General features: G+C 35.6%; 2 protein-coding genes across 3 annotated transcripts in view; one reads left to right on the top strand and one right to left on the bottom strand.

The window, feature by feature from the left end:
- LOC133190514 (E3 ubiquitin-protein ligase TRIM36-like) overlaps window positions 1–9,524 on the top strand; it is a 29,267-nt gene extending 19,743 nt beyond the window's left edge. Inside the window, exons 1-2 of one of the 2 annotated variants that reach the window (XM_061326181.1) lie at window positions 7,525–7,591; window positions 7,806–9,524. In XM_061326181.1, coding sequence (XP_061182165.1) covers window positions 7,806–9,524 — 1,719 coding nt within the window. In that variant the 5' untranslated portion in view covers window positions 7,525–7,591. Of the gene's footprint in view, window positions 1–7,524; window positions 7,592–7,805 lie in introns of those variants that run through there. The other variant, XM_061326180.1, reaches the window with a different exon arrangement.
- LOC133190513 (dihydropyrimidine dehydrogenase [NADP(+)]-like) overlaps window positions 1–12,782 on the bottom strand; it is a 30,022-nt gene that overhangs the window by 4,432 nt on the left and 12,808 nt on the right. The window contains exons 11-18 of the mRNA XM_061326179.1: window positions 12,658–12,782; window positions 10,747–10,931; window positions 6,193–6,408; window positions 5,382–5,546; window positions 4,227–4,295; window positions 3,913–3,996; window positions 3,482–3,602; window positions 2,944–3,206 (exon numbers count right to left, since the gene is read on the bottom strand). The exon at window positions 12,658–12,782 is cut by the window's right edge and continues 86 nt beyond it. Of these exons, the coding sequence (XP_061182163.1) occupies window positions 2,944–3,206; window positions 3,482–3,602; window positions 3,913–3,996; window positions 4,227–4,295; window positions 5,382–5,546; window positions 6,193–6,408; window positions 10,747–10,931; window positions 12,658–12,782 (1,228 nt within the window). The remainder of the gene's footprint in view (window positions 1–2,943; window positions 3,207–3,481; window positions 3,603–3,912; window positions 3,997–4,226; window positions 4,296–5,381; window positions 5,547–6,192; window positions 6,409–10,746; window positions 10,932–12,657) is intronic.

Here is a 12,782-nt window from a genome sequence, read left to right on the forward strand (position 1 = left end):
TTTAAAGAGAAAGTTTATTGATGAAATACGATGGTCTTATAGAACACAAGGAGTATATTTTTTTTAATGTTAGTAAAACCTGGAAGATATATGAGACTCTGCAAGTTTGGCAGTGTGTATCCCTAGATGCTTCATCCACATAAGTTTGACCAGCACACTGGGATTACAGTAACTCTTCATAAATCTTTAATGTGGTCACTCATCTGGAAGATGTAGGTCAGAACTTAAATCTGAAGCAAGTCTAGTAGCTTTTATCTACTGATGCATCATTCATGCAAGTTTAGCCAACATAGGGCTTCTAGTTACTTGGGAATGTGACCTGCTCCAAACACATTAACCTGGTCATTCCTATGCTGAAAATACAGCATCTGTAACCTAATAAGTGACAAAAAACATACTAGATGCAACATACATGCAACTATCATTATAGGGCATAGATGTACTTGAAAAGATATCTACTCCACAAACATTAATCTGGGACACATACACAGACATTAAGGGTATTACATAATCTCTCCCAACTTTGATGATATCAAATACTGCTAAAACAGTGTTTGAGGGAAAATAATTGAAAATGGGGCTGGATATCAGCTGGGAATTTCGTATTGCGATATACTACAATATTTTTAACTATATTGCGATATGTATTGCAACTTTTTCAATTACAGTTAAAATGATCTTTTCTTATTCGATCAACACCCATAAGCAGAACGTATATAACTATTATAAATATGTTGTGACAAAAAAAAATTTGTTGATTTCACTACAGTTTTGCAATGAAATGCAATCATACAACAGCAACCTTAATGTTTGGCACGATTGAAAATCTTTCTGACATCTTAAATTTCATACTTTACTTTACAAATCCTAATTCCAAGCATTTCCCACTATATCGGTATTGAAAAATGTATCGCAATACAATTTCTTTTGTCAACAATTGGAATATACTGGAACATCGATATTATTGTGCAGCCCAATTTGAAAATGTAAGATGTACTACAAGCATCATTAATTGAAAGAAACAATGTATCAAGTATGAATTTTTAAAAAAATTTTATTTCTCATTAATCCTTTAGAAATAGAGGCAAACAAAATTGTATCTGAATCAACCATTAAAACATAACTAGATTAGACTCTGATTAATATAGGGCATGGGAGTAACTTTCTTCCAAAAACTTTCACCTGAACTACATGTACATGCATTAAATATGCATCATTAACTAAAGAAAACATTAATCCTTGAAAAACATTCATATTGCAAAGTTTAATCTTAATCAATCAATAAAACATAAGAAGATTCTCTTACTGAATTAAACACTAACAAGAAGTCTGTGAGCCAATGCTCACTAGTAATACCGCCGCTCTGATGTGAACATAAGCTCTCATGAATCCTACCATACAGCATGCCTAAACAAAGAATGCGCTAAAATTTCAAGCATCTGCAGTGAGTAGTTGCTAACTGTGACAGAAATTTGGTACAGACAGATGCTTGGAAAAAACAGGACGTTGACACCAGATTTTTACAACAAGAGGCCCATGGGCCACATCGCTCACCTGAGCACATTGGCTAGACTAAGGCACAAATCAGTTCAGTAATGAAAAAGATTACCGCTTGAATTTTAAACTACCTGATGATGCTTCCATGTCAATATAACAAATGAATTTGTTGTACTTGAGAAGATTTTAAAAGAATTTTCCCATTTATTTCTTTGTAAAAATTTGATCCCCCATTGTAGCTCCTCCCTACCCCAGGGGTCATCATTTGAACCAACTTCAATCTACATTACCTGAGGATGCTTCCATATCAATAAGACTAACATAGCTTTTCTGTTCTTGAGAAGAATTTTTTTTCTATATGTCCTTATGTAAAACTTTCGATCCCCCATTGGGCCCCACCCTACCCCCGGGGGTCATCATTAAAACAAAATTGAATCTACACTACCTAAGGATGCTTCCATATAAATATGACTCTTCATGGCTTTATTGTTCTTGAGAAGAAGATTTTTAAAGATTTTTCCTATATATTTCTATGTAAAACTTTGATCCTCTATTGTGGCCCCGCCCTACCCCCGGGGGTCATGATTTGAACAAAATTGAATCTACACTTCCTGAGGATGCTTCCATATAAATATGACTCTTCATGGCTTTATTGTTCTTGAGAAGAAGATTTTTAAAGATTTTTCCTATATATTTCTATGTAAAACTTTGATCCTCCATTGTGGCCCCGCCCTACCCCCGGGGGGTCATGATTTGAACAAACTTGAATCTACACTACCTGGGGATGCTTCCATATGAGTTTCATCTTTCCTGGCCCTGTGGTTCTTGAGAAGAAGATTTTTAAAAGATGCTATTCATTTTTCACTAATTCTTAATTATCTCCCCTTGAAAGAGGGCGTGGCCCTTCATTTGAACAAACTTGAATCCCCTTCACCCAAGGATGCTTTGTGGCAAGTTTGGTTGAAATTGGCCCAGTGGTTCTGGAGAAGAAGTTGAAAATGTGAAAAGTCTACAGACAAACGGACAGACGGACTACAGACAAAATGTGATCAGAAAAGCTCACTTGAGCTTTCAGCTCAGGTGAGCTAAAAATGAATCCCACCATATGGCATGCCTAGACAAAGAGTGTGCTAAAATTTCAGACATCAGCAATAAGTAGTTGCTGAGAAAACTGCTGCGAAAATTTGGTATGAACAGATGCACAGATAAACAGGAAGTTAACATCGGATTTGTACAAAAATGAATCCCACCCTATGAAATACCTAAACAAAGAGTATGCTAAAATTTCAAGCATCTGGGATGAGTACAGTTCCTGAGAAAACTGCAATGAAAATTTGCTACGGACACACAGACAGTTACATAAGGGTAAAACAGTATACCCCCCTCTCCTACGGAGCAGGGGTAAAAAAATATCTTTTTAAGTGCAAAACATCAACACCATTTTACCTGTAGAACAGTGGCTCCTCCTTGCAAGAACTGTAACCCTGCATCTGCTGAATCGATTCCTCCAGTGGCCAGAATAGGGAACCCTGGGAGTTCCCTGGCAATGGCTGTTACAGCCCTGAGAGCAATAGGCCTGATGGCATTACCAGACACGCCCCCATAGGTTGTGCGATGGTCCTTACCAACATTGGGCCAAGCAAAACCATTACTTTTGAGGCCCATCAGACCTGACACTGTGTTTGTAGCAGTCACTCCATCAGCATCACCTGTAGCATAAAATTCAAACTGAAAATATCATGTCTATATATACATTTACATTGTTCATCTTTTATAAAGTTTACAAGCCCTTAAACATGCTTTTTGAGGTAAGTAAGACAAAGAATTAAAAGGTATTTGCTCAAGACATATCTATATTCTGAAGGTGAGGTCAAAACCCTTATGGGCATTCCAATCCATACAAATTATTTTTCACCAGTATATGCCTCTCTCACTTTGAAGAAATAAAATTTGTTACTTTTTCATTCACATAATATCAATGAACCTTCTTTAGCTGCTTTGGCTATGGAGACAACACTGGTTACATTTGGGGTCAGTTTGGCAAAGAATGGTATTTTGACCGCCTCTCTTACCCAGCGACAGATGTTTCTAACCAACTCAGGATCCTAAAATAATGGAAGTTCAGTCCTCAGTTATACAGACATTTTTGTTAAGAGAAACTTTATTATGTAAAAGGTGAAGATAATGCAAGTGATCAATCTCAAAAAATCTATAACAATATAAATATGTGAAGAGAGAATAAAACATGGACCCCTGGACTCTCCAGAGGTGGGATCAGATGCCTAGGAGGAGTAAGCATCCCCTGTTGACCAGTCGAAACCCCCATGAGCCCTAGGTATAGATCAGAACTTTCCATAGTCAAATTCAGCACAAAAATCAAACAAGGACAATCATAAGGAGAGATTGAGGTCTCACCTGTCCACAAGCCAGTCCCATTCCTCTTTCCCCCATACCATGGGGGCAAGACAGATTCAACTCCAATGCATCCGATCCAGCTTTCTAAAAATGACAAAATATTCATTATTGAGAGAAGACATGATGTTAGGATACCATTAATCACTGTTTTTCACATCACACATTTAAATAATGCTGTTTTCTTTTTTTCAAATTCATAAAGTATATTGATCACTTTGTGTGAAAAATTGTGAAGTCTAATTAAACTGTACATTAGATTGATGTTTGAAACCTAATTGCTAAAAATATGACTTTTAACCATCTGAGAGCTTTACCTCTGCCATCTTGGCTAGCTCAGTCCAGTCCTCTTTGTTATAGCTACACATGATACTGCCAATCACAATCTGTAACATGAAAGGTCATTCGACACTGAAATTCCTCAAATAGTAAAAATGCATATGATAAGCTGAAATACATGTATTTGTAATACTAGCAGGCAATCAGAGAATGCTTACCTCTGAAGTAAAATATTAATTTCTACCAAGAAATTGATGAAAATCCCAAAATTATATAGTCTGATCATAAATTCCTAACTAATTGGATCAATGAGATTGATTTTATCTAAATGATTTTTTAATCATGTTCAAAACACACTCTGATGAGAAGTGTCTTGGCAGTTTCGCACCAACAAATGGATGGACAGAAAGATTCTCATACACTCAAAATTATAATTGCCTCACAACCAGTTTAACTCTTTGAAAATTACATTTTAGATTTTTGAAGTACCTACATGTTGAGGGAAGTCTGTTTAGATTTGTGATGTACTTACGTGGTGAGGGAAGCTGTTTAGTTTTTTGAACGACTTACATGTTTAGGAAAATCTATTTTGTTTTTGAAGCACCTAAATGTTGAGGGAAGTCTGTTTAGATTCATGAAGTACCTACACATTGAGAGAAATCTGTTTAGATTCATGATGTACCTACATGTTGTGGGAAGTCTGTTTAGATTTATGAAGGATTTACATGTTGAGAGAAGTCTATTTAGATTCATGATGTACCTACATGTTGTGGGAAGTCTGTTTAGATTTATGAAGGATTTACATGTTGAGAGAAGTCTATTTAGATTTATGAAGGATTTACATGTTGAGAGAAGTCTATTTAGATTTATGAAGGATTTACATGTTGAGGGAAGTCTGTTTAGATTTATGAAGGAATTACATGTTGAGAGAAGTCTATTTAGATTTATGAAGGATTTACATGTTGAGAGAAGTCTGTTTAGATTTATGAAGGATTTACATGTTGAGGGAAGTCTGTTTAGATTTATGAAGGATTTACATGTTGAGGGAAGTCTGTTTAGATTTATGAAGGATTTACATGTTGAGGGAAGTCTGTTTAGATTTATGAAGGATTTACATGTTGAGGGAAGTCTGTTTAGATTTGTGAATCACCTACATGTTGAGGGAAGTCTGTTTAGATTTGTGAAGTACCTACATGTTGTGGGAAGTCCTTTTTGAGTTCCGTGATGCTCTGACACCAGTAGGCTGCTGTCTTCTCACTGATCAGTTCTATGTTGAGGTAGGCGCCCTGTCCTGGACCATAGATATGACCTGAGGTTGTCCCCCTCACAATTCTTGGGGAAACATTTGTCACAATGTCCTATCAAATAATGTTATAATTCAGCTTCAGTGGAAAGCATTATATTAAGAGAAAATAAATTCACATCATTTTTTTCCATAGCATATAACATATATAACCCAAAGAGTGCATAGACAAAATAATAATTATGTTATCAATTAATTCATTTGAAAATGTATCAGTATACTGTTGATCACCAAATATTCGCGACACCTTATTTTCGTGAGATGAGTATTTGGCATTTACTGTAAACCAACTTTTATTCACGTGCGAGAAATATCCACAAGTTTCAGGACTTACTTTAACTCCTGAATATTAATCGCCGCGAATCAAATCTTTTGCTTTGTAATTGTAGAGCATGTTTCCTCAGTCGCGAAAATTAATAATAGTTGGTTTACAGTATAAGCAAGACAAAATTTTCACAAATTCTGAATATTATAGTATATATTCTTTACTAATAAAAATATACACAAGAAGGAAGTTTTCGTGAGGAGAAAGTCTCGCATAATAATGCCAAAATAAAGTTCTCGCAAATAAAAATGAATTAAAGTAACAATCTGATATTTCTGCAACAGGATCAGACTGTTTGATCAAAAAGATTTATTATATTCTATTATAAATTTTTAGAGATTTACAATAAAAAGAAGATAGAAAACATGTTTTTTACCTTGTCCAGAGAAAATGTCTTGGTCAGTGCGAATCCCCATCCAGCCTCAAATGCCCGCCTGATCATAGTACTGCTGGTAGTGGGGGTGGCACTGGCCAGACCAAAAGGATTGGGGAACTTCAGCCCACACATTTCTACACTCACATCCACCTTATCAATGGGGGTGAAGAACTTGGGCAGCGATGGAGTGGACAGAATTGGAATTCCATGTAATGCCTGTAAAATTTATAAAGAATGTTTGGTAATCAATTTTTTTTAACCCTTGATACCTGTTTCTTATCCTCATCTGAGTTTATGGGGGAGGGTGAAACTACATAGGGAGAAGATAAAGATGTATTGTAAATTGAAGCTTAGTTCTTCTAATGAGTTCATTATTTCATAAAAAATACATACAAGTAACTCAAATTAATACTTAAACACATATACAAATTTTTACACTTTCATATATTCAACTAAATATATTCTTATAATTTTGACCGATCTAATTAAAATTAGATGTTCAGAATCAGCTACCGCTTCTCAAATATCTAACAACATCCCATTCACGTCAGAGCGACCTTTCGATTATGAATAAACATGAAAATTTTGGCCAATCAGATTCAAGCTTCTGTATACTATTCTATAATTAGTTCCTCGCCTACATGATGTGTAGTAGGCTGTCTTACACTGAATTAAAGTAATTTTGGTATAAATTAAATGTATAATCCGCCAATCTGGCATTCTTACCTGAATAATGCAAACGAAAATGCACAAACTTAATACAAGATATCCCGCACGTCACATTCATACATAGCACGACCTTTGCCATGCATATTTTGTCGAAAGTTCGCTCTGACATGACCCCGAATGGGATGTTGTTAGATGTTTGAGAAGCGGTAGCGGATTTGAAACATCTAATTTTAATTACTGGTAGATTGAATTTTTGACATTTTTAAAATGACCTAAATAAATATTAAATCAATTACTAGATATACCTAAATAAATATTAAATCAATTAATAGATGACTTTAAAAAAATCATTAAATTAATAAATTGCATATCTGATAAATTTCCAAATTCTGACACTCCCTCTCTTGTGAATATAATGATCGCATTGTACATTACAGAATTTTTCTCTTCATTTGTGCTGCTTTTTACCATAAAAAATTTATTATTGATTAAATCTTCCTGTAATTTTATTCCATAATTTTTTTTCTTTGCTTCCGTAGTAAAAATAATGATTTCTTTAAAAGTTGAGTAGACATGATTGTTATCTATAAGTTACCTATGGGATATTTAAATCTATATTTAACAACCAGGAAGTAAATAACAGATCTCGTTTAAGTCTCGTACACAACCTTGTGAGGACGATCCAAAGTCTTTGATACAACAACATTCAGTTCTTGGAATTCATAGCATTGTAAGTCTAAAATCATTTTTCAAATGATTCAGAAATTTAAGCATCTTATCTAATTATCTGTCAAGATTATTTTTTCTCACTATCATTCCAGGCTGGCAGGTATCAAAAAAAATTTTTTGAATCTGACATGCCTATACATGTTCATCAGTTTTACACTGTCATTTGATTTCAGTGGCTTTAATTGCTATTTCAAAGTCTGTTTGAATGACTGTAGATGGCAGAATCCAAACCAAGAATACCAGGCACAGCCCAGCACTTTTTAGAGTGTGGCATTAAAGACTGTGAAAGAAACTGTGAATTTTACTGCAATCCTTGCCACCAACAGATGTGTAAACAATGTAGAGATGAACATTTGAGAAGTCCAGAAACAAAAAGCCATGAGGTGGTTCTATACCAACAATGGAAACGACAACTTCCTGTAAAGAAATGCAAGATCCACCCCACCAAGGATATAGATCTTCTTTGTGAAGAATGTAAAATTCCTTTATGTTCCAAGTGTGCTGCCACTCAAGAACACAAAGGTCATACCTTCACTGATTTAGAGACTATTTACGAGGATAAATTCTCTCTCTGTCTAAAAGAAATTGCCAAAACGCGAGAGTATTTTCTGCCAACATCACAAGACATACAAAAAAACATTGAAGAAGATGCCACAGAAATCAAAAAGATCATGAACAACTTAAGAACCTCCATGAAGGCTGAAGCAGAGTCTCTTAAAAGTCTGGTGGATGAAGTGGTCTCTGAGAACATGAAGCAGCTAGACCAAATAGAGTACTCACTGCTAGATGATTTAAAAAACCAAGATAAGGCATTCAGTGATTACATTGCCTACCTCAATAACCTAATTAAGGAGTTTCAGGAATTCCTCTCCTCACCAGATCCCACAAAATTAACTTTGACACTCTCTTTGGTGGGTATGGAAATCCGACCAATACCAGAGACGACAAAACCAGTATCACCAGTATTTACTGCCGGTCAATACAGAAAAGATGATGTTGTTAAATTACTGGGTAAAATAAGTTCTCCAGAGATAAAACCAGAAACAAGAAAAATAAAACCAATGGAAATCCCATCTCTCCTAACACCAAAGACATCTACAAGTAAACACTTAAAATCTGACAAACGGAAATTTAATTTGAAACAAACACTGTCTTTATCTTCCTCTGTCACTAAAGTCACGAAGTTAGATGTACCAGGTGTTGACAGAGTGGTGCATATGTCACAAGATCAGTCAGGCAGACTCTGGGTCAGTGATAGTCAAGGTAACCTTGTCCAAACAGATCTACAGGGGAATGTGATACAGAGGATAGAAACCAGTGGTGAATTTGGTTACCACACAGTAACACAGGACGGGGATCTGATCTTTATAGACTATAAGAAGAAAGTCATCAACAGGATAACAATGGATAACAATATCACAGAATTCATTAAAATAGGAGACTGGGAACCACTCGGCATGCACTCCTCCCACATCAATGGGGACATACTGGTGGGGATGATGAAGGGTGTAAAGGGTAAAGTCACCCGGTACAACAAGACAGGGACAGAACTACAGAACATACAGAGGGATAACGAAGGACAGGAACTGTACAGTACACCAATCTACATAACAGAAAACATCAATGGAGATATCTGTACTTCAGAGTTTGCTAAGGGAGTAGTGGTGGTGAATAAATCAGGACAATACAGATTCTCCTACACAGGTCAGGGGTCAGTGTTCCGTCCCTATGGAATCTGTACTGATGTCCTCGGTCACATACTGGTGTGTGACAGTTACAATGTTCATCTCCTTGATCAGGATGGTCAATTCTTATCTTTACTACTCACACAACAACAAGTATCTAGTCCAGTTAGTGTGTGTGTGGATGATGAGAATAACCTTTATGTGGGAGCTCTCAATGCCAAAATTATAATGTACAAGTATCTACAGTGATTCTTTTTCTTAAATCTAACAATTAATAATATGTTTATGTCATTATTTTTACATGTACTTAAAATAAACAGAATTATATGTATCAGAGATTTCATTTTGCATATCTTATAATGTAATAAAATTATTTAAGCAAAATATAACAAAATGAGAATTTTCATTTGATCCAGGATTTGATATTATTCATTAAATAAGGATGGTCATCAAAACATGCACGATGTATATTGTGATAGACATACAATACTACAGCCAAATCATACACTCAAGAGAGATAGCTGATGATTACAGTAAAACTTGTTTATAACGAACATGGATATAGCGAATTTACAGATATAGCGAAGTTTTTTGGAATCCCCGGCAAAATTCTTAACAATTCCTTGTAAATTTTTATGGATACGAACTCAAATATAGCAAATTTACGACCATAGCAAACTGATTTTGTGACCCCTAGAGGTTAAAGATAACAAAATTTACATCTTTTATTGCAAATTTTCAAAGATCTCAATTTTTAAAATATTGAACTGACACTATTTATGTAAGTATTTTAAATTCAATTCATCCGAAATAGCTTTTTATTATTAAATACTTCCCAAAATACACTTGGTAATCACACTTGTAGGAAAATAATCTGTATTTCGAATTCACTACATAAAGTTTAACAAATTCGTTATATGGATATAACAAATTATGGATATAGCAAAGTAATTTTGCAGGTCCCAAAAACTTCGCTATAACCGAGTTTTACTGTACATGCAAGTTAAACAAGAAATATATGCCCCCTGTGTGGCAATTTTAAAGCAAATAACTTTAAATTTATAATAACTGTAATGAAAATGAAATCAATTGGTCATCTTTTAGCCAAATGCAAACATAATTCTGAATTTGATCTCTAACAGACCTCAATATCATTATGGGTAATATACATCTTACAGGGTACCAGAGTACTAAAACTGATGTTTGTACAGCAAATGGTTCTGACAAAACATCTTCTTATGTCTAGTATCTATGTTTTCATCCTTGACCTTTGAGCTTGTGACCTCAAAATCAACAGGGGTCATCTACTTTTCAACGGGAAACAAAGTGCCAAGTTCGGTGTCTTTCAAGCAAATGGTTCTCAAGATACTGAATGGAACAAGATTTCACTAAGTCTAAAGGACTTTGACTCTTCAGTAGGGTTTTAGTTGGTCAACAGATATGCTATGTACTTTCATCAATATGACCAAACCTGTAGATATTTGTGAATGTGCCAAGAGGCCTGTTTTCCATCATTGACAGACTCTACTGTTGTCTGGGCCACCCCTGCTAGATCCCCTCCACAAAATACCCAGGGTTCACTGGTCTGCATTGTCTTGGAATCCACCTCAGGTAATCCCCATCTGTTCATCTTGACTGGACTCATGGCATCAATAACTATAATTTAAAAAGAAATCATTATTGGTCAATTTCAACTCTCAACGAGAGAGCACATCAGTTCTGATATCAACTAATATTTACATTTCCAACTGTTTTCTCTGTGACAACTCTTTGAAAGTTAAGTGTATTGATATCTTAATATTTACAATTGAACGTAAATTTTGCAAAGTGAAAGGTCAAGTGCCTAATATGCATGTCAATTTCCTGTGGCTGTCTTTGTGTCTGGCACCAGTGGGCTGGGACTATGGAAATTAACATATTCTAAATCTATCAGATAGCATTTTTAATTTATATTTACATTTTTATTTCAAATATAAATGTAAATATAAGGAAATGAAATACATGTACCAACAAGGGCACTTCAAATTAGAGCATCCCCTCACAAAACAAGAGGCCCATGGGCCACAGCGCTCACCTGAATAACTTTGGCCCTGTTGTTCTTCACCAGACGATCTTTTTGTAATACCTATTGTGGCCCCACCCTACCCATGGGGGTCATGATTTTAACAATTTAAAATCTACACTACCCCAGGATGTTTCCATATAAGTTTCAGCTTTACTGGCGAAGAGGTTCTTGAGGAGAAAATTTTTAAAGATTTTTCCTATATATTTCAATGTAAAACTTGGATTCCCTATTGTGGCCCCACCCTACCCCCAGGGGTCAAGATTTGAATAGTTTAGAATTTACGCTGCCCCAGGATGCTTCTACAAAAATCTTAGCTTTTCTGACCAAGTGGTTCTTGAGAAGAAGATTTTTTTCTATATATTTCAATATAAAAATTGGATTCTTTAATGTGGCCGTGGCCTGCCCCCAGGGGTCATGATATTAAAAATTTAGAATCTACACTACCCCAGCATGCTTCCACATAAGTTTCAGCTTTTCTGGCCCAATGGTTCTTGAGAAGATTTTTAAAGATTTTTTCTTAGTATTTCAATGTAAAACTTGGATTCCCTATTGTGGCCCTGCCCTTCCCCCGGGGGTCATGCTTTTCACAATTTAGAATCTACACTACCCCAGCAGGCTACCACATTAGTTTCAGCTTTTCTGGCCAAATAGTTCTTGAGAAGAAGATTTTTAAAGATTTTTTCTTAGTATTCCAATGTAAAACTTGGTTTTACTATTGTGGCCCCGTCCTTCCCCTGGGGGTCATGCTTTTAACAATTTAGAATCTACACTACCCCAGCATGCTACCACATTAGTTTCAGCTTTTCTGGCCAAATAGTTCTTGAGAAGAAGATTTTTAAAGACTTTTTCTTAGTATTTCAATGTAAAACTTGGTTTTACTATTGTGGCCCCGTCCTTCCCCCGGGGGTCATGATTTTAACAATTTAGAATCTACACTACCCCAGCATGCTTCCACATAAGTTTCACCTTATTTTTGTCTTTTCTTGATTATCTCCCCTTGTAAGGGGGTTTGGCCCTTTATTTTAATAATTTAAACTCCCCTTCACTCAAGGATGCTTTGTACCAAATTTGGTTAAAATTGGCCCAGTGGTTCTTGAGAAGAAGTTGAAAATGTGAAAAGTTTACAGACGGATGGACGGACGGACAGATGACGGACAACGGGTGATCAGAAAAGCTCACTTGAGCTTTCAGCTCAGGTGAGCTAAAAAGCATATCAAATCCTTATAACTTGCCTGTTACACAAATTATCCCATGTTTCCAACTGTCGTATGCCCTGGCATACTTAATAAACTACACTGTGATTCCTTGAATACATACCATCTGTTTCAGTCAATCCTGAGCCAAATGCTGAGATGATGTAATTAGCCCTGATGCGGATGATCTCTTCCTCATCTTCCACCCAGTTCCCTTCATCATCCTGCTCTGTTCTGACAAACTCCATC

This window comes from Saccostrea echinata, unplaced genomic scaffold, assembly GCF_033153115.1.
Source record: "Saccostrea echinata isolate AGI-Se365-2 ecotype Australia unplaced genomic scaffold, CSIRO_AGI_Sech_v1 ptg000022l, whole genome shotgun sequence".
NCBI lineage: Eukaryota > Metazoa > Mollusca > Bivalvia > Ostreida > Ostreidae > Saccostrea > Saccostrea echinata.